The following is a 23,023-nucleotide window of genomic DNA, read 5'->3' on the forward strand; positions in this document are numbered from 1 at the left end:
TGGACATGTTCTGGAGGTTATCTGTGTCTAGTTAGTGTCTCACAGTTAAGACTGATCCTCTGACTACTATTGCCAAGAACTGATGATCTCTGCTTGTGGTCTTGTTAAACCTCCCCAGGCACATAGTCACTATTTAAACAAGATTGATCTCTTTCCTCCTGTTTTTATTTGTGCTATAAGCTTTATTTATACCAAGCACCTTTTCATTTCAAGCCTGTGACTTTAGCAGATTGAGGAGAGAGAGGATGAGTTAGGTGTGAATTCGAGTCTAGAATGAGAATCGTGAACAGGTTTGTCTTGCATTTGCTTCCAGAAACAAAAAAAACCTGATAGTTGTTAACCAAGTACCTTTTAAAGTTCCTAACCAGGTCAAAACCGAAGTATTACCCAAGCAGATCTGTTGAAGGAGCTAATGACACTTAGAAATTCTTCTAACACAGTATGTTCTTTCCATGAAGGACAAGAAGTTCAGACAAGTCCTACAGCACATCACTCTCCTTACGCTTCAAAGACTACCCCCAAATCTGCCTTAACTGTAGGTAAGAGATAATAAATGTATTAATAGAAGACAAGCCCAGAGAAACACCCAAAGCAGAATCAGGGTTTTTCCCAACAGGTACAAATTAAGTAAAAAACGAGGAGGTCAACAAAAATTCTGTTGTTTCTTCAGACTATGTGTTTGCTGATCTCTCTTGGAGTCCCAAAACTCTTCCTGAACTTCCCGAAATACAAAGCAACTTATTTTATCTGTCTCCCAACAAGACCTGTCCTGACCTATCTTCCTTTTCATGTTGAGGGTTTTGGAAGTTCATCAAGCAAATGGTGATTAAACTACTCAAGTTACTCTTCCCAATTTAGAATATTCATTTTTTAAAAAACAAAATCTCAAAGAGATGGCATTCCTAAACAATTCCTAAATACCTTGTTTTCCTGACAAAATATCTTTTGCATTTACTGAATATGTTGTTATTTTGCTAGCTGAGAGCATTTATAATAAAATACAATTGCTGTTCAAAAAGTTTGAGCAGCAAGGATTGAAGGCTCAGAAAACAACTCAAAGGAGAAATAGTACATGCCTTGTTCTTACATACTTCTCCAAGCACCCACTTTTGGCCTCTGCTGGAGACACAATACTGGGATACACTGACCTTCAGTCTGACCCACTACATTCTTGTGTCATTTGCAAGAGTACTGAAATTCCTATTAAACAAGAAACCCCCAATCTACCCTGATTTGTAGAAATTTCCATTTTCTTGGCCTACTTTTACTTATAAGGAAAAACATTTAAGGAGAAACCACTGCTTCAGTAGCCTTGCTCATGAGCCCACACGGAGAACAGAACTACTGCACTTCCATCTGAACAAGCTCTCAGATGGGCTCATGCAGACAACAAAACCCAGTGATATTATTTAGCAACCTGTGTCAGATTTTTTTAAGCTGGGAAATGAGAGTTGAAAGTTCTAACAAGCAACAATTTGCTTATTTCCAGCAGATCTGCAAGTAACTAACTACAAAAGTCATCTTTTGCCACTTAAAAAGAAGGAAAGGCAAGGCTTTGCTGRGACAGGTATTACTACACCTATAGCTAATGCACCCACTCCAATCTGAGAGTAGCAGCAAACAAGGTTATGAGAACATTTGTGAGCTGTGTATACACATACATGCAGCTATAAACATCAGTTTATGACTCTGAAAATATAATGGTGGTGCTTAGACACTGTAAGTGAAGGGCATGAGAGGCTGACACTAACACTTGAAACCAGAATAAAAGCATTAATTTGTACATTTCGTAGTGCCTTTCATAGATATTCCAAAGGGCCCTTTTGTTTTGTGAAGTGCACCTCTTATTTTTAAGACAAGATTACTGTTTCTCCTACATACATTCCTCCTAAGGAGAGGAAAAACCCCTGTGGAATTTGCAAAATTCCTTTTTTTTATATAGTTTTTTGTATCAAAAAGATTGAATTTCCGAACCAACAAAAAGTACCTGGGAGTTTTCCAACCATGTCTCCTCAAACTCTGCTAGTAGCCAGAAGACATCTCTGAATGCAGTGCTTCCACAGTATCTAATTCAAAGAATCTATTTCTTTTTAATCCTTCTTATAATATAGGCTGCAATATAGCAAGTTGAACACCTGATAAAGTAAATTCTGTCGTAAATTCATTATTATACCAGCATAAAACTGTATCAAATAAACATACAGGGACCCTAAGAATAGTATGTTAAGCCTAACAGTGGATATTACCAATTGCTGTTTGAAAGCTACAAGTTGCAAGATGATCAAACACTGGTGGAGTCAACAGAATGCTCTTTAAGTACTTAATTTAATGTTATTAAAATAATTTCATATTTGCATATAGAATTTCATATAGCGTATTATTTACAAAATAGCTCAATGTCATATAAAATTGTTTACATTCATTATAGGAACTTAAGAATTATTCTGGCTAAATAACATGAAATCAAACCTATTTCCTGTATACAAACTATTTCTTAAACAAAGTTCAACAACCTGAACATTTTCCATCTTTTATTCCTCACTGTCTTTTACTGACAGCTGTTATAACCTCCAGCCAAGGAAAGAGAAACCACTTTGCTTCTGCTTTACAACTCCAAACTGTTTTGCCTTATGGCTGATAAAAGATCAACATTGGCATGAACATTGTTAAACATTACTGCCTTTTAAATGTGTAAAATCCTATTGTTTACATCACCAAAATTACCTTAACATTTGTTACTCTGTTACTAGGGTGATTCTCATCACATAAGTGGCCTCTTCCACTTACTGCAATTTCAGGCTTGGGTATGTTCATGATTAAGCTCAAAGAATACATGAATTGTTGGAAAATAGAAACATTTGAATGAAGTAGAATTTGCATAGAATTTGCTCTCAGCATCAATTTTGGCAAGAACTGGTGAATGACATTTTTAGTGAAAAGAATGCTATTTCATCTCTTATTACTCAACCTTGATGTAATGCAGACCCCTGAAATTACACACTGGATCAACAGGCATCCCTGAAGTAAAAGAACTTAAATATTTCGAGTTAGAAAATTATCTTCTTTTCAAAATCAGCTAAATATATTTGCCATACAAGAATCATGTCATTAATATTGGCAGAACTCCATTTTTCACATTTTTGCCCTTTCCTGAAGACATAAAGTACTGCTCATGTAAAAATAAGGCTGGCAGAAAACTTGAGGAAAGCAATATTTCTGTCCATGAAGTTTACGTAGAAAGATCATAAACGAAACTATTTTCAAGCAACTCAGGATAAGCAGCACACCACAAATTCTCTCAAGAGCTGACAGAATGCAAACGAATGCTTCTATCTGCTATGGGAACTGGACCACTCAACAAGTCTGCTGAATGAACATCTGGCATGTATAACATGGCAGGTGTAACAGTATTTTTCTGTTCCCAAAACACCAATGCAAAAGAATGTCACCTCCCCTGTCTAAATTACAAATTTTAAATGAGCAGCTATTTCAGATATTAGCAGAATGCATCAGTAGTATGAGTGTGCTGATATTCATGAACTTTCAATACATCTTGAAACTCACATTAGCACTGGGTCACTTCCCTTAAGTTTATCAATACTCACTTGTACTCAAAATATTTTTACTGTTGCAGTCCAGTGAACAGAAGCTGAAAAAATCCACTAATGATACCAGAGTAAAGATGGCCTTTGCTGGTATGCAATTAGGTATCAGAGTATGTTTAAAAACCAGTATTTCAATATAAAATAGACAGGCTTAGAGATATTTATGTGCAATTCTTATGTCACTACAAATCCAAATCAGAGAAGTAAAACTATSAGCCTGTGTGTATATGAAACAAAATACACTGTGATCTGAAGAATAATTTCTTGAGGCCTCACAGGAGGATGCCAATTAAAATCCACTGGTTTCATACTCAGAGTGCCCACAGCTGTGTTCTGCCACATCTACATTAATGAGTGTTACTGTAGTAATGTATAACAGAACTCCATTTGCCATCATCACCCAGCAACTGTGTTCCTTGGCTGTGATTTCCCTGGCAAATTACTAGAAGCCAAATTTTAAAGTTTGTCAAGCATTTTCTATCGCCCCTTTTTTTCACAAGAGAGGAAAATAAAATCTGACTCTATCATGGAGGTGGATAAGCTGAATAACAGTTTTATTCCTCTGTTACAGAAAACTTCCTAGGTCTTAGAACAAGATCTTTGATAGAGGTAGTGATTTCCTGGAGCTCTTTTCGAATGCTTTCTGCTCCTTCCTCCTCTTCCATGTTATCTTTTGTGTCACTGTCTCCGTGTTCAGTTTTCTTAGTCTGGCTGGTCAACTGTTTCACCACTAATCCGTGGTATTTGACTAACAGAGATTGCTGATCCTGAGGGCAAAAAATGAGAACAAAACCAGGGGAGGTCAATGTTATGCAGAAAGTAGACAGACCTATAATTAAACATTTAATTTTTTAAAAAGCATTCTCCCATTCTTGGGTAAAGAGAGTTAACGGTACATAAATATATTTCCAGCAAAGTATTTGACAACCTAAATTCTGAGAGACATTCAAAGAGGCAGAAAACTGAAAGTGCAGCCATGCTGCAAAAACAGGACAATTAACCACTGAAGCATGAAAGCAATGTAGATAGTAAACATCACCAGTTTTGGCAGTATAAAATACAGAATTTCAGTGTACTTGCTCTTGAAGAAGTACACCTTTCTTTAAAAATGGAAAAGTTTAAAAAGCAACCATGCTCTAGCTCTGAGGAAAAAAATGTTCATTTATAAGAACTGTAACATCCCCCAAGACAGAGTTGTCTCTATGGACAAAGGCAAAGGAGTCATAATATATTGATTTTTAATTTTATAAAAAAGTTTTCATGACAGACCCCTGAAACGATAGTTTGAAATACAGTACAAATCAGAGGAATTGTATATTCTGCACATGAAGTAATGTTTAGACATGAAACCCAATGGTGTCAGGTTTATGCAGCAGAAATAGCGTAAGGCACAACTTCAATGTTCTGACATGGAAAAAAAAGTGATTTCCACTTTCTTTAAAAGCTAGAAAAGAATACCTCTGGGATCTTGCCACTTAGGAAATTAATGATCTGTGGTACTGATCTTCCTGGTGCATGAAGCATGCAATGAGTTGCAAACTGAAATAACAGTACTGATGTCAGGTGCAGAACAAGAGCTGGATCTTCTGTGACTTTGAGCTGTTCAATAAGAGCTTGTCTATGCTGAAACAGGACTTGCCTAAGGAACAAGAATATATTAAACAAATATATGATTCTATGATTCTAGYAGTTGATTACAGACATTAAAACACATCTAACATAAATTAATTTTATTAATTGATAAATTAATAAAACTGACCATTTATGTGAAATTCAAAAATAAAAAAAAAAGCTATCACTGGCATAGATTTTGAAAGACCCCTAGATAATTTATACACTATACTGCAGAAAGCAGTGAATCAAGAAAATTAGCTAAATGTGAATTCTCCTCTCCTCCTTCTCCCATGGATTTAGGACTGCTTGATTTTTTTTCAGTTAAGCACTTCAGAAAGGACTGCCTCTTGCTTACATATTCAGTGTGACTGCTCCCATACTAACCATCCCCCATTTGTGCAGCAATATAGCTATACTTCATAGAATAAATAAAATTAACATACCTTTCCTTCTTTTTGTCTCCTTTTTTCACCATAATACCACAAATATCCACTGCAGAATCAAGGCACGAAAGAAAATCTTCTATACTCTATTTAAAATAATATACATATTTAATCTGTGTTATCAGATTATAAAAAAGCTTAACTACTGTTCACAGTTAATCAGACAGAAAGACAACTGTGAATACACTTGAAATAAACTACAGAAAAAACAGAAAGTAACATGTATTTAGCAGAAATTACCTTTGGTCATCTTATAACATTTCATATACTTAAATAGTAACCCAAACTGTAATTCATTAGTCTTGGAAATTAAATTAAAAAATGAACACGTTCTAAAATTATTTACAGATATATTTTTATTAAGAAACACCTCAGTATGGCCTTTTGCATTAAAGAATAAATAACTCTCCTTGTGCCTACACTACCATAATCCGAACATTTGGGTTTTTTTGAAATATCAGTAGTTTTACTAGTTAAGAAATAAATGGGAGAACAACCAAGAACTTTGGGAACAAAATACAAGAAACATCAACCACTTTACACTGATTCTCTGAGATTCTATCTCAGCTCTCACTCTTCTCACTTGCCCATAAAAGACACTCTGGATTTCATCTGGCAGCAAAGAGCCAAAGGTGACTATCAGTACCAAAATGTAAGAACACCTTTTCACCTCTGCAAATTCACAGATATGGAAACACACCTTCCTCAGTGCTTTACGGAAATTCAAAAGATTATTTTACCTTCATCATCCACAACAGCAGTGACTGTGTACTACACTATGTTTGCCAGCTATTTATTAGAATTGTATCAGCAGAACAGAAACCCTGAACTTGGATTCATTTTACCTTGCCATTCAGAGAAGTATGGAGTTTAGTTAAAGGACCTTTGGTATCTTCTGGCAGTTTACCTAAAATCTTGATTCTGCCCTGTATGGGACAAGAATGGAAATAATCTGTATTATCAATCTTTTTAGATGGAGGCATATTTCAACTGAAGCAATTTCTTATTGAACCGACATCACTGATTTACTTGAGACTGTTAGAAAGGAACTGTTATTTCTGTACCTCACTTGTGATTGTAGAGTAATTTTCTGTTGTCATCATTGACTCGGATGCCAAGAAGTTGAAAACCAGATTTGTAATGTCTGTACACAGAGTCTTCAACAGGTGTTTGGCAAGGTTAGTCTGAGTATCATCTGCTGAAAGAAATGAGTGATTAAAGTAACTTACAGTTATCTGATTCCTATGACATTATCACAGCACCTTCTAAACTGCGGACTCTATCCACCATGAGTAATATGAGAAAGTTATCTGGATACATGAAGATAACATCCCTCATTTGCTGTAACATTCTTATGGAACATTCTCCAGTGAAAAATGTCAGCTTTCAGATCTGTAAGAACATTTTTATGCATTGCTAATGTTAATAAGCAGTAAACTAGACCTTGTACAATCAATCCTCCTGAACCACTGCTATTGATCACATCAAAAGTATTCAAAGGAAAATTCTGCAGGACAAGCAGCTAAATGGAAGAACAGGCTTTAAGACTGTAATACTAGAATTTGGAAATAAAAAGAAGCTACAGAATACATGTCCAAGAACAAATGCTTGGACATATATCCCAAAATACAGGAATATCAGGTTCTGTTAAAAGTTTTCCATAGGGAAAGTTCTAGAAGAAAGCTGAATACAGCAGAGAATCTTGGAAATGTCTACAGCGTTTTCCTAATGCTAACTTTTCTCTCACACCTTTAAAGTAAACACCTGTAAAACAAATCTACAACTTTCTGATAGACTATCCTCAAGCAGCAGCTACTTTCAGTATCAAACCTGTAAGGTTCAAACAACAGCTTAGAATCTAGTGGTACACAATCATTAGTAGCACAGCTGACAGAATAAAGTGAGCTTACTAATTTCTCCCCCCCCCCCCCCTTTTTTTTTACTTAGCGAAAAATTGGAAGGAGTGAGAATGCTTGGGAAGAAAGGATAAGAACACACTTATCCTGACATAACAGAATACAGATATAAAGTACAGAGAATGTAGTTCAACAAGTGTGCAAAGTAACACACTTCAGCATAACAGAAGTGTTAGGCATAGTAAAGACATTTAAAGTTTTTCCTTTTTAGGTTTTTCTTTTTCAACTGTTGCTCCTCTTTGACCTTCTATGTAGAATCTGGAACAAACTTAACATCTGTGTTTGTATGTCATATAAACATCATTAATAAATTTAACATTTAAATTTAAATATGTATTTTGTACCTGTGAAATGCTTTGTTCCCTTTTCAAATAACCGAATGTTGTTGTACAAGTTTGAGAATTCCTCCTGCAAGTCCTTCATAGCCTGTCTTCTGTTTGCTCCAGAGGAAGATGTTGAAGACGTAAAAACAGAACGCACAACTTCCTGATAAGTTTTTGTTAAAGGTCTTAGAGCAGGAAAGAAGAAAGAAGAAAACATTGAGCAAAGTGTGAAATGATAATAAGTCTTCCCAAATATATTTGCAATAGAGAAAGCTACCTCATTACACAGTAAATGAATGGGACATGAATGCTACAGAATGGTGAGACAAACAAAAGGCAAATAATGGAAACCAGAAAAAAACCCCAAGGAAATAAATATGTACTTAATGGTAGATATACTAATGTTATAGTATGTGTGGTATGTAAATGTATGCCAAGGTTTTAACTTTTAACAACTCCTAAATGGGAACAAGGTGAAAGATAAAAATTTCCAGAAGCAATGCTATTCACCAACTTTCAGGGGTCTCTGGAAAAATTTCTAAAGACACAGTTACTATTGCACTCTAAGTTCATTCAAGCTTGGGTATTGTGCTCTTATCATGTTCTTTTGCTCTGAACATACATATTCACATCCTCTCTGGTACGGAGCATGTTTTAGAAGAAACAATTCATCTTTGCATAGCTCAGTTTGCTGACATAACTTACTACCCAGTTTGYATGGCTACAGCAGTGACACAAATGGCAGGAACATGAACATGTACCAAAGGCTGTCCATAAGATGGGACTGATGAACCCCCAGCATGGATCAGAGTAAAGGGGTGGAAATACAGCCATCATGCTGAAGATAAGCTTGCAGGACCAGGTACTGCTAAGTAGAAGAACACTATTGTGTCAGCACAGCTTTCTAAAATGTAAGATGTGTATAACATGGAGCTGTACAGAAAAAGAATATTGTGATTCACTTCTATCAACAAAGCACATTTTTCTAAGCAAGAAAAACAGACTGAAGTGTAGATTCACCTGAAGTGAATCACAAATTTTCTAACTCCAGCAGAATTATTGAAATTACCTTCTTAGATGTTCAGCAATTTCTGTAATAAGCTCTTCAGGACAATCATGCATGCGGGTCTTTAAAACATCCTCAATTTCCTCTTGTGACATGAAAGGGAACTCCGGCTTCTTATTCCTACCTGTAGTGGCCATGACAACATTCACTGAGAAAACATTCCATTTAGCATTGCTGCTATTGTTCTATGGCATGAGACACTGGAAAACTTCAAAGTCCAAACACCACAGAAGAAATGCATTATCAACAACGGAAAAAAAAAGAATGAATACACATCACAGTTGAATTTTACATGCTTGAAAAATGAACCAAATTTCTCTTTTGATCACTTAGAAATTGCATTATTATATTTTAATAGACAATAATTTAAGGAGTGTATGAGGATATGCATTTTTGGTGAGATTTTTTTTCAGCCTGCTGGGCCCATTAGTTTAGAAACCATAATGTCACCAAGACCAAATAGATTTTAAAATGCCAAAACTGAACAGAGTGTTCCTACTTGAAGGATTTTACAAGGTGGTTGTTTTTATTTTTTTAAACTCCATTTAGTAAGGTACATAATCATGTAACACAGTATCCTAAAATTGAGGTTACAGTACAAAATCTGAGACATGAAAAAAGTAGTATTAAACCAGACAAGGTGTTCCAGTAATAAAATCAACTTTAGTGCATCCGTATTTTGATTTTGCACAGCACACAAAGTTTTCTTGGGTGCTGCAGAATTTAGTTTTTACATATAATAATGAGATCAGAATGATGACAGAGAGCCAGAAAAGGACAGGCAGTCCACGTTCCAGATGCACCTTAAAGCAGGCTTATTCTGCACATAAAGTAACTGAATGTTTGGAGATCAATGATGTTCCTCGTCGTGCCACAACAGTAACGAACAAAAAGGGTTATCATAAACAAGTGAAAAGGGAGCCTAAATCAGGTTTTAAAAAATATCTTATTTACATTTGAATGGTTTCATCCCAGTTTAATTTGAGATTATGGTTCAAGCTATTTATTATAATACAGCAATACATGGAGCAATAAGGGCCAAACAGAAAGCCTATACAAAAAAAAAAAAAAMAAMAACTGAGTGAACACTGTTTTACTCAGTAACTGAGCAGTCCTGAAAAATAAGTTCATTTATATGTGAATTACAGTACTCTATGAGAGCAATATCAAACAAAATTACTATATCGTCCTTCACACTTCAAATATGTTTAAAAATATTTTTCACTCAGTATTGAAAATCTGGACACTATATATGTGTGGAAGCAAACATTTCTGGTTCTCCATCAAACAAAAGAAGGAACACGATTGCTTCAATTGCAACCAGTGTTTGCTCTAAATCTAACAATGCTGGCTTTTACTTCTTAGCAAGCCACTCACGCTCCTTCTTGTAATAGTCAAAGCAGAGAAATAGGCACCAATAAGCAGTGATACTAAAACTACAAAAACATTAGTTCTGACTGTATATTCTGTCCCTGTGAAAAAAACTTTTTTGACATTGCTATGATTTGTTAATTTTGCCATTCATTCAGCAGGTGTTACAGAATCGAGTGTAATATTCACTCCAAAATATAAGGCATTTCCTATGTAAAATAAAAAAAAAAATAGAAGCTATTATTTCCTTGATTTAAACGTCTTTCTTTAAAGATTAAGCTGTATTTTTCAGTGAACATGATATGTCCGTTTCATTTAAATAGCAACAATATCCATTTATACAATTTTAACTAAATAGTATTCTCATCTTCTTGACATTTTACCTGACTTTATCTAAACAGTGGGTGAAGAACAAAAAAAGCAAGTGGTAAAACCATGTTGAATAGATATAAATACATAGTGCCTAAAATAAAACTTCAAACCTGTGGCAGACCCTTGTGACTCTTCGTCGCTGTCAGCATCCTTTCTTCCTTTCTTCTTAGCTTTTTTAACCTTTATCTCTCTGGCATTCCCACCGCCTCCTCCTCTCACGCTTCCACTGCCCTCTGGTGGGGAATTACTTGCTTAGTACATAGGAAAGTCGCAGCACTTAAAAAGTTTACAATACCATGGTAATTCATCTGTGTTACTTGGTAATACTGAACTGAAAATCACAACCTGGTTCTAAACACGACCTAGAACATATATTCCAGAATCTTAGGGCCATAAGTATAAATCTTAAGAAAAAAACACAACTGAGGCACAGCTTTTTTTAAGCTAATGTCATTAATAAACTCAAACACTAATTAAAAAAACAAAAAAAAGCAGTATGCTCCTTCAGCCGAAAACAGTGTTCCTAGTGTAACGGGAGATTTTTCTGTTGGCTGAAAATAACATCTCAGTAGGTATTTGGCATTTTTATTCAATGATGCCAAATAACTTGAGCTTGTCAAAAATATTTTAGATAATGTAACTTTGTTAATTTTCAGAGAAAATAATCCTACGCTAAAAGCATTTATCCAAAATATTATTGGAAGCACATATTCAAATAACTAGCACACTCAATCATTTTTGATTATCCTTGGATGACAATACAGCAATGGGATGTTCCAGTTCTGACACACAAAACAAATTATTTTGTTCAGAAGTCCTGCAGTCAACGTATCCAACTGCAGACAGAATCTCAATTTGCTATACACAGTCCCTTCTCCACAAGGTAAACTGTTCTGCTGTTTGTTCCCTTTTTCACAGCTTCTTCCATTATTTTTTCACTTGGAAGAAATTTTAAACTCTAGAATAACTGGTTCCATACATACACTATGCCTTAGAAAGTAGTTATTTTTCCCATTTAAATTTGGCCAAGAATTTCAAATAACTACATTATATACCTACTATTGTTGAAGAAAAGGAGACACAAAGACAAGATGCTACTACTTATAAAGTTAACTGTATCTGTTACATGCTATAGATGGATTTTTAAGCATCACTTTGCAGGAAGAGCAAAAAAAAATTGGTGCTTTTCACAAGCTTATTTGAAATGTGACTGCATTACAGTAATTGCATTAAATAAAACTTATGTTGGGTTTTTTTTAGGTAGTGCACATAACAATCCATAATCAAACATTTCACGGTAGTGTTTGCTGATGGTGCAGCGTGTTATCTGTGGATATGAATTTGTCTAGACATGAAGTACAGGATCAGTACTGAGCCTCACTCCTCAGAGGGCATGGCAGTTCAATTAAAGTACAATCTTCTCTATCTCAGCTATGGCCTGGAAAAATCTGCTATATTTTGTGGCAATAATAAATTCAATTTCCATGTCAACTGAGGCCTACTCATGGCTTTTTTTTTAAGCGTAGAATGTTCTATTTTGCAGATGAGTATATTCAATTAAGCCAGATGAATCAGTTCTCTAATTCTCATACTTTCAGTAGCACAGTAACACTGCATGGGAGCTCAACACAGATTGCTCAGGTATGTTTTAGCAACACAAGAGCCACATGAAGTTTCTGGGACTCCAAATACAGTCTTCAGATTTAATACTATTTTGAAAATCAAAAAGATTTCAAAGGGTTAAACCCACACGTTTTTATTCTTCCATCTATTAAAATCTATTCCAAACAGTCACCACACAAACGGAGTAAGGGATTAATTTAATCCAGGATATATCTCAAAGTAACCCATCTTAATCTCCAAGTAACTGTTACATATACAAACAAGAGAAAGTTCTATGGCATGATTTCCTCAGAAAGACATCAAGTATTTTTCAAAAACAACCCCCAAAAGCTCATTCACAATTTGGGCAAAGTTGTTTTGGAATTAACATCTCAAGACTAATAAGAAATACATTAATTTTCCCAAATTCATGAAAAGTGGAAATCAAAAGTGTATCCATACTGTGTAATAAAACACAGAGGTCCCTGACCTAATACTGGTTTTACTCAGTCTTATATGATCATACTGCATAAAATAATAAATGAACATGGATTCCTTGCTTCTAAAAACAGCTACCTAGTGTTGAACTAACTCAAGAGACTTTTATGGTACTTTCTCTGCATTTCTAAGTCTGAAAATAGTCTCTCAAATATTTATTTCTTAAATATCTTCAGCAATGGACTAGAAGTATTTAAAATACTACAAAATATACTAACCTTATGTTTGACTATTTCAAAGACAAAACAAGCCTTTTTTTTATTCTCAAGCTAAATAYTCATGTTTTACCTGTTGCTTTCTTTCTTCTTTCATCCTTTTTGTCTTTTTTATTAGCATATGAGTTCTCTAAACAAGAAGCCTGTTTTAAATCTTCTTCAGTGATTAAATTAACAGGGTTGTTTTTAATTTCCTAAAATGAAGAACATGCACTTCATAGCAAAAAGATACACAGAGCAATGGAAGAAACATATAGAAACATTTAAGCCTTTTGGCCACTAATCAAACACGATGTTTTTCCAAGTCCAACACACGAACAAACTGTGCTTCCTGAGTGCACCAGAACAYACATTAAATTATACCCATTAAACACAGAAACCTGCTGCTCATTTGTTTTGCTTCTTCTCTAGCTGTACTTCAGATGAGATGTACAGGCATGGTAACAGAAACTAGAAAGGCACATGAGCTTTACTCCAACACTCAACACACACTGCATTTTGACCAACAAAAAACCTACTGTACCTTTTCAGCTTTCTGTTGCATCAGATCAGAAAAGAGGTCAGCACAGCTGCTTAGAAATTTCTCACTGACTGCAATGGTGTCATTGAAGACTAAACCCGAAGAGCTTTTGTTTAAAGACCTCATCACTTGCTGAAGCAAAATCCCAACATCCTCTATTGACAACGAGCTGGGCAGAAGAGTCTAGGGTAAAGAAAATTAAAATACAACAACCTTGTATGTGGATAAACAGAATAGATGTCATCTGATATCTGCTAACTATTAAGAAAACATTGCACTTTTCAAATTAAGCTAGTAATTTAAGAGTACACATTACTTTAAATCTTCTACATTGCAAATAAACTTTGATTGAGAAACTGTGTTACCTCTGGGCAAATGCACAGCAACTTCTTAAAAATGAAGTTCAACAGCTCCAGAGCAACACCAAACACAGAACAAAAGCAGGACTTAAGAGTGACAAGGTAGTGTTCTAAGGCCTAAAATTAGGACTTAGCCATGACAAAGTGCCTGAGATCCCTCTGCTCACCAAAAGAGTCGCAAGCATTCAGTATCAGCATTTTCTCAAAAAAAAAGTCCAACAGAAATACATTGCTCTCTAGCAAAGTACTTTAGTACTAATTTTGAAATTAAAGTCAGTCTTGCATACCTATAAACTGAATGCCAGTATGCCTGTTTTTGTTCCAATCAAATCAAATGCAAATAATGCCTTTTTACTTATTATTTTACTTAAACTGAATTTTCTTCTTTGATAACATGGAATGTCATTAGTTTCAATAAAATATCATTTGACACAAAAATAAGAAAACATAAATAAATCCAACAACAACTGAAAGGATTGCTTACTGCTACATCTATCCAGGTTCCAGAGCTGATGGCTTCCTCTACAGAGGCTTCAACTTGAGCCACGATTTCTTGACCAACACAAGCTGCTCTCAGAAATAAGAGTTGTGTAGACTTGTACCTTTTTTTAATGTAGCCTGCTGGGTCAGGAATGCCAAGTCTGGACAATGCATCAAATTCTATAAAAGAGTTAGATGTCTGTTAAAATTTAGTTCCTTCATATATATATAAGTTCTCATGGGATGACTTTATTTTGAAAGCAGGAAATGAAGAGTTCCACATAGTTTTTATACAAGTAAATGCAGCCCTTAGGCTAATGCTGACCTAAAACTTTTCAGCACAAGCTACATCTAAACATTGTTAATAGAAGTATGAAGATTAAATCATGGACATGACTTTGGCCTAAGTTTAGAAAATAGCTTTTTTCAGATTCGTATACCATTAAGTTCATATCTGCAGTCATATCTGTCCAAAGCATTCTAATATAGCATGAACAATACAGTACATACAATGTCTAAGTGTTTTGTTCTCAATTATTTAGCAGTTTATACTTAAGACATTTGGAAAACATTTGAAGACTGACAGTCCATCAGACAAGCAGCACTACAGAAACACTTAATACTATCATTGTCAATTATGGTGAACCTTTTCAATGTGCAAGAAAAACTGCTACTTAGGGACTGACCCTTTGGGATCATAAAAATACATTCCTCTCTTTATTCAGATCCACATTTTCCAACAACTTAAGGTGTTTAAAAACACCATCATCCAGCATCCCTCAGCTTGAAGTTAAATAGAATTGTCTGGATTCAAATTAGGACACTAGTGCTACTCACTCTAGCTCTACAAATATTATTTTGGAAAAAAAAACCTTTCTGAGCATTGCATGTTTGGACTACTAGCAGCCAAAGTTTTGTTGTAACATGGACAACTGGCCTGAAATTCCAGCCATGATGATCTGAAAAGTCTGCAACGAGCATGCTAGTAAATGTTTTCAGAGCAGTAATAAAAGTAGTATTCTCACAAACTCTGTCAGACATAGTTACTGTTTAGCAGTACAGTTCCCTCCACTGAAATACAGGTCACTATGATAAAGTAACACGCATTCATTATGAGCTAGATGGTCTTTTAGCAAAGGAGTATCAGTTACTTTATTGATTTCCACTTATCCTTGTGAGGCTTCACTCTAAGCACTAACTATATTAAGGTAAGACAAGTTACCTAAACTAGTTTTAGAAAGCTATTTTATCTGCAAGAATATAGATTAATTACCTAAATAACCATTTTGCTTGAAAAAGGAATCCACCCAGTTGTTCTGTGTTCTGGAATAGATGTCTGGAATAAATACAGCCTTATCCTGTCTCCCACCAACCACGGTGCCTTTTAGACGACCAGCGTTAACAAGTTCTTCTAGCAAAGCTACAAGAGCAAAATAAATGAAAAGACATTTCCTAAATCAATATATCCATTAATCAAAAGATAGCAATTATTTTCCCTGGCTTGTTTCTTCTTTCTTCCCACCAATTAGTTGACTGTGCTTGTTCTAGTGAAACACTGCTGAGCTCTATCAATTATTTTTAACACTTATGAGAATTTCTTCACAAAAGCTCTGGAAATCAGACAATGTTTCCAAAGAGTGAGCCACAATGGCAGAATCGAAATATTTCTTATGAACACATACCTGGGCAGTTTTAGCTTTTAATTTAGAAAATGCAGACACAGAAGAATCTTTCTCTGGTCAGAAGTGTTAAATATACTAGCATTTAATTAATAATCTTCTCTTTGAATCCACTGCTTGCATATTAACCAAGATGGAAAAAAAAGAGATCTGAACACACTAAAACCACATGAAAAGTCATTACCTAAACTGTGTAACACAGGTGCCGATAATAACCACTTGAGAATGCACAAATACTACTGACAAAGAACATATTGGTAACTGCCAGTACCAAAGTACTATGCACTTCTTGATGCTAATTAAGATTTTTAAAAATCCATTAGAGTTGTATAGGAATATCTGATTTGCCTATGTTCAACTTTTGCCTTTTTGTAATACAAAAAAAAAAAATTTAAAAAAATCAGTGACATCAGCTGCCAAGTCTGCTAATTTCCAGAGCTTTACCAGATGGCTTTTTTATACTCAGTTTAAGTTCATTTCTATCTCATTAAAAGACAGGTTTTACTCTGGAACAAAACATTAAATGGTATCACATGGCAAGGCTTCTTCCTTATTATGAGCAGCAGTCAACACTACAACATGCTTAGTACAGCACACAGAGATTTAGCTCACTTATGCAGGAAAATTTACCTGAAAACCCAGCTCCAGAAGAAACATTACATATTAAATCATGATGGTTTTTGTCAGACATGCCCACAGTGTAGATGCTACTCTATAAGCTAGCAGCCATTGAACACAACTGCCATTAGCAAAGCTGAACAATACTTACAGTGAAAAAACGAAGAAGAAAGAGATGAAAAAAGATACAGCTCTAAGTAATCTAAGACAAGGGCCAGAAGTCATGTTCTGCCATGGTTCAGTTACACTGAATAAATTGGAACTTATAAGACCAATTCTGGAAATAAAATCAGATTTTTATACTTCCTAATATTTTAGTTACCCTAGAAAATAGAGTCAATGCGCCTATTTAATTTAAGCAATCGTCAGAAAATATAGACTGGTTCTCTGTTTGCAATTTCCACTTATTTTTATTCAAAGTTTTTAGGAAAAAGAAGTACTTTGCTAGAGCTCCACAGACATGGTTGAAATCTATTAATGAACCAGAGTCCTCAGGGGAAAGAAGACGTCAGAAGAAATGAAATGAAGATGTCAATTAATTTCTGTATTATATCTAGTGCCAGTTCTAAAGTCCAGGGCAGAGGAGGTGCTCTCAGACATTTCACAGACTCTGCCACCATTATGTCTAGACAGTATTTTGTTTTAAAACAACAGGACCTCTGCAGAACTCTCATAAACTCACATTTACTTTTAAAGGTGACCAACTAGTTTGTAGTGTCCTATCAGGTCTCTGTCAACATCTGGCAAAGACAGTAAGTGTCCCTATGTGTCTGTCCTACACCATTAAAATAATAATCAGAAATGAACAAGATCAGATTTCCTTATGCTTTGTAATTAGTGTTTTAGCCTAATGAGTTTCTCATTTCTAAAACTACTTTTCTRTCATAACTTTACGTGAACCTAAGATGAATAGCAGTACATCCATACAACAGAACCAAAGAGTAACGTTTATCCTGTCTAAACCCAAGATTCGATTAAATAATTAGCTGTTTGTAAATTATACAAATATTACACTGAACTGGAAGAGACAGAAAAATGACAAAGACGTTTAAACAGGCTGCTAATAGCAACAAACATAAAAGCAAAAACGTTAACATCATTAAAAGGTATTTTTCCAGCATTTGTGAAATTGAAATAGTATCTCAGCAAATGGACACAATAAAATCAAATGTGGTCTGTCAGTGAGTAAAAAGATAAAAAGCTCTTTAAAAATTAAGGAATTGCAGAGCTAATGGAAGATAGCAATAAAAACTAAAGAAAAAGATTAACAAACTCACTAAAAAAAACCCCATGAAAGTACTAGAAATRCATAATGCAATGATCACTGGTGCCAGGAAACCACCAGAACCTCAATTCACATTAACACTGTACATGATCAAAGCATGACGATGTATTTGGCAGACTTATTTGAAATAGACTGTAAACAAACACTGAACTTTGCTGGGTATTGAGACAATATTGTAATGCGATTTCACAGATTTTCCCTTTAAAACCTGAAACAAAAACCTGGCTGGCACATTAAAAAGAAGGAAGTGGAAATTTGTAATTGATTWTGTGAAAGTAGAGGGTTTATATGATTTATTTAAGTGCTAAAATTTTAATTTTTAATGAATAAACTTGTGGCAGAGAACAAGAGGGTAAGCAGAGAGATACTACAGTGGAGCTGAAGTGAGCAATGCCCTGAAGGCAAAAAACCCAATCAAACAAGAGAAGCACTAACATTCATGAGAAGAGATAGAAAACCATTAAAGGATTTTGAAGAGCATCAGCACTTGGTCAGACAGCATAGAAACCTAATGATGCTTGAAGCAGCATTTTGGAGAGATAGRAGAGGGTACACAAAGTGACAAACAAATAGTGCCTAAAGATTTCAGCAGCTGAATAGGGAATCTTTATACAATTCTATTTAGAAAAGGAACTGCAGAAGATAAAAGCAAACAGTTTAAAGACATGTTTTATCTCTCAGCATATAAAGTCATTTAACTAAGAGTACAACAAAAGCTTTGCCTCCATTATGACAGAAAAAAAGTCAGTAAATAAAATCCTGAGCAGTTAATGACATTTGGCTACATAAAATCTGTCCCCTTTTGTGTGCTTTGGTGATAAAACTGCCAGTAGCTTAGGGCAAATAATGAAAGAGATGAATAAATAAGTACTGTACTTGCATCGTTCTGCCCCCAGAGGCTTCTCTCAACACATGCTTGCATTGCTTTGGATACAGAGAACATCCCTTCAGTTATGGATAGCACAGAGGGTTTAATACTTTGCACACTAAAGAGAAACATATTGTTCTCTAWTTCAGAATTAAGGCTATATACTAAAATGCTTCTTTGAAACGATACTTCTAGCACTGAAGAATGCATTTCCTAACAAACACACAAAATATTCTGAATGAAACTCACAGTAAAGTAAATGTTCTTGAAATCCATACCGAGTGATCAAGTTACTTACAGATGTAGGCCTTGGAAAAAAAGGAAAACAAAACAATATAAGTTAATGACATGAAACTGCCATGGAAAATACAGAAATGAGAGGTTACTTTAGATGAACAAAACTATGTTTATTTTAGCCTCAGGACACTACACTGGTGTTTAAAACACTTTACAACGTTTTAATTTTGAATTACTGTGAAGTTATAACAAAAGCTAAGATCATTATTGTAAGGAAACGTTTGCTTTGCTAAGTTTTCCTTGTCCTACAAATTGACACAGAAATGCATTGATTTACTAAGTAAAACTTATTTATAATCACATGTAGTGACCTCATCAACATGTAACTGACTGGGAAGCAGAGGAGAGACAAGAGGACAGATTTTCCACAACAAATGGAGGAAYTACAGATAAACATTTTGTTCAGCCAAAACACTAAAGAAAGTTTTATAATGTATACTGTTATACTTCCCTTTGTTTTTCAAAGGAGAGTCCCTATTTCTAACACATAAGTCTAACATAACTGAGAACTGGACCCAGGAACTGAACTAAACGTAGGGGAATCTATCCATAGGTCTTTATTTTCTTTTCCTTTTTAATCACAAGTGCATTTGGCCCGCCCATAAAGACCTATGGCAAAAATGTTTTAGTGTTTGCAGGCATTGCAACTTACCGAGTAATTGCAGTGAAGAGTCCACGAATGCGTGCTCGATGGCGGGACACAAAGGCTTCGGTAAAAATCACCCCACGGTTTTCCTGGTCTAGCTGTCCATGAATAATTTTGCCCAAACGCCTGGATAATGCCTGCAAATAGAAAAATTGAGCTTTTCTAAGCATGRTTTCCTTTCATCAGATATATGAGTATCTAATGACAGAAAACTTGCAGAAGATRGGAGTGTGAAATGCACAATGAAAACTAAGATTGAGCCTTAGTATTAATTCTGTACGAAATGGTGACTTAAAGGCATGGATGCTGCAGAGATAAGAGAACAAAGGGGGACACAACCAATTCTGCATTTGGTCAGGTTGGTGGCTTTCATCACCTGTATCAGGAAGTCTCCTGGAAGGTCGTATGCCTTGCAGAGCTCYGATATTGTCACCTGACCCGTTTCCTGTAGTTTATCATTTACTTCTTCTGCTAAGTGATCCAGGTAACTCCTTTTGTAAAAACAAGAAAACCAACAGACAACATATTAAGCGTGAAATTCAAAGTCAACCTYAAGATCACACATTGAATAACTGAGCTCTTTTAAAACATGTTTTGCTGTGGCATCTTTGGAAAAATAAACTGAAAGTTATTTTAAATGAATAAAGAAGAACAGTGTCAGTGAAAATGTGTGTTTTTTAAAAAAAGCCTGTGAACCAGGTAGCGAGGATTAAGATGGGCCATTTACCTACTTTTATGAAAATTTCAAGAAACAGAAAGAGGAAAACATTATGTTAATGAAAATTACAAAAGGGCATTAGTAAGCAAGACAGGTCTTAACTATTTCAAGAGAGCCAGGTGCTTCACATTCTTTGACAGGAGCATATCCTGAAGTTCAATCAATAAAAAGAGAAACCCCATAAGAGTATTACTTCAGTGGTTGTTAGTGTGCTGAAAGCCATGAAATAACTAGCCCAAACATCTTCTGCTTGTGAGGTAAAACAAGAGATGAGAAGGTTTGTCAATAGTTGAGGCAGGCAGCAAAGCCAGAGAGAGATCTGGCTGCTGTACACAAAGACATTGACTAAGAAATGAAGCCTCTTAAGTGCAGAGGACACTGAAGTGCAGGACACTGAACACAGATATGCAGTAAGGCCTTTACACCATRGACTCACTGCACTGATCACCACCAAGCAGCCCTAGTATCAGCCAAGAAAAATGTACCTCACTTCAGAATCAACAAATGCTGGATATTATTTTTAGTTTTAAAAAATAGAAAAGTGTTATAAATATTGCACCTGAAGGTACTCACTCATTTATAAGCTGTCCCAGTACAAGCTGAATACCTTTCTCAGATTTAACAATGTCATTAGCTCTGTTTTCAATGTGTAGAAGGTCCACATTTATTACCTAAAAAAAAAAAATCTCTTATCAGAACTAAACTCATTCAAGAACATTGAGATATTATTTACACATTCCTATATCATGAGGAAAGCTGCTTTTATTTTTTTTCTACTATTGCATATAAATGCACTTAATCTGTATTTTGGAATAAGGCAGCAATGCTTTAGGAGGAAAACTTCTCTTTACAACTGTGACAAGGTTAAAAGAAACCTGTATTTAAGAAAAACAAAACCAGAAAGCAATAATAGAAAATAGGAAACTGGTTTTCAGAAATGTTTTCTGTTTCCAAGTAATTTTGCTCAAGCCTGAAGGGAAAATCAGTCACAGAGAAAGCCTACTGGAGGACAAAGATTAGTGAAGACAAGAGAATAATGAAGGAAGAGGGAAGATCCAWAGAGGCATGCAAAGTTAATTATGCATGCTCCTGCAGCTTTAAATTTAAATGGGTAACATTTCTTTTCTGTCTGMCTTCTTAGTTTACAAAGAAAAGGTTCCTAAACAAAAACTGTATATATCAGTGGTGATTCCAGAAGTCCTCGATTATCATTAAGCAGAGAGGAGGTTTCAATAAAGCAATAAATGGMGAGATTAAGTAATCTGCAGTATCCTGACATGAGCAACCAGCTCTTAATAAAATTTGTTGTTTTAAAAAAATAGCTTAGCTGCAGTATAACTAATGAACTCCATACTCACAATATACATGGTGAAGAAAATAAAGTATAAAGATATTATTACTACAGTTACCTGTTGTAAGTCGACAATGTTAACTCGACCTTCAAGAAAAATTGAAATACACTTTTAGTACATAAAACATATTTGAACAGATTTAGAATATAGCACAACTCATTGCACACAATATTTAAATACTTCTTCTGTAGACCAATTAAACTAGTCCATGCGTACCCAGAGATGTTAAAAATTCCTACCTTTGCATGATGCTAATAACAAAATCACAGCAAATTTTAATTCAGTCCAAGCTGTCCCATATGACGATTTACAAATATTATTACTGTGAACGGTACGAAAGGAGAATAATTTTGAAATTTTGCATGGGTGAAAATAAACCAAGTAAAATCTCTCGTATGCTTATCTAAAAGCCTGACACAGATCTGAAGTGAAAATAAAACAGCAGCTGGTAATTACTCTGTAGGCAATGCAAACAGAAGCAAGCTGACTTTTTCTGAAAGATTAAGGGCATTGAAACTTTTAAATTCTTTATGAAGTCTTCAAAATWGACTTCCAAATTCAAAAGAAGGCAAATGCCACACTTACCACCACAAACTTGAAGCTCATCGTGGATCTCCTTRGTGATCTGTGCTGGAGTGACATACTCCTTGCCATCAAGAGTGTGCACTACTTCCAGCTGCTTTTCTGCAATCAGTTTTGTGACAATTTCTATACAGTTCCGTTCTGACAATCTARCAACAGCAGAAGGAATAAACAGTTATTTTAAGGAAGTACTTGCTAAGATTACTTTTAAATGGATGTTTCAAATGCACTAGAAACAGGAAGAACAATGAAGATTGCTAGCAGTTCTTTGTGAATCACACTTTTGCAGACTAAGAAATTGAAGGCTGCATCCTGCTACCAATCAACATATGAAAAATCATCCATATGGCTTCACTTGGGCGGGGCATCTCTCCAAAACTTTTACTCTCCTCCTGAACAGCTGTCAGCCCTGTCAGCTGTAAGATCGCACCTGMTGGTGAATTTAGCAACGCCTCTACTCACAGAATTCGTGTCTTTAACACTTCCGTGCATTTTTATTTTATTTTTGCGCATTCCGGAATTATTTTTCTTTAACCAAAACAAATTCTGGGGAACGACCTCAACTGGTCAAGCAGACAGAAGGGAGAACCCGAG

General features: G+C 35.1%; 1 protein-coding gene across 1 annotated transcript; it reads right to left on the reverse strand.

Annotated features, from left to right (window-relative positions):
- Window positions 1-4,132: 4,132 nt before the first annotated feature.
- UFL1 (UFM1 specific ligase 1) lies at window positions 4,133-22,942 on the reverse strand. Its single transcript, XM_057364119.1, has 19 exons — window positions 22,860-22,942; window positions 22,433-22,578; window positions 21,905-21,933; window positions 21,069-21,166; window positions 20,154-20,268; window positions 19,784-19,914; window positions 19,084-19,142; window positions 15,658-15,804; window positions 14,389-14,564; window positions 13,549-13,728; window positions 13,099-13,219; window positions 10,821-10,943; window positions 8,971-9,091; window positions 7,923-8,086; window positions 6,727-6,857; window positions 6,508-6,588; window positions 5,663-5,748; window positions 5,064-5,244; window positions 4,133-4,372 (listed from the first exon to the last, which is right to left on the reverse strand). Exons 1-19 carry the CDS (start codon window positions 22,940-22,942, stop codon window positions 4,160-4,162), a joined length of 2,385 nt encoding a protein of 794 aa, XP_057220102.1. The 3' UTR covers window positions 4,133-4,159.
- Between the last annotated feature and the right edge of the window lie 81 nt (window positions 22,943-23,023).

The sequence above is a fragment of the Malurus melanocephalus genome, unplaced genomic scaffold (genome assembly GCF_030028575.1).
Source record: "Malurus melanocephalus ecotype Western Australia unplaced genomic scaffold, MMel_1.1 scaffold_35, whole genome shotgun sequence".
Taxonomy (NCBI): domain Eukaryota; kingdom Metazoa; phylum Chordata; class Aves; order Passeriformes; family Maluridae; genus Malurus; species Malurus melanocephalus.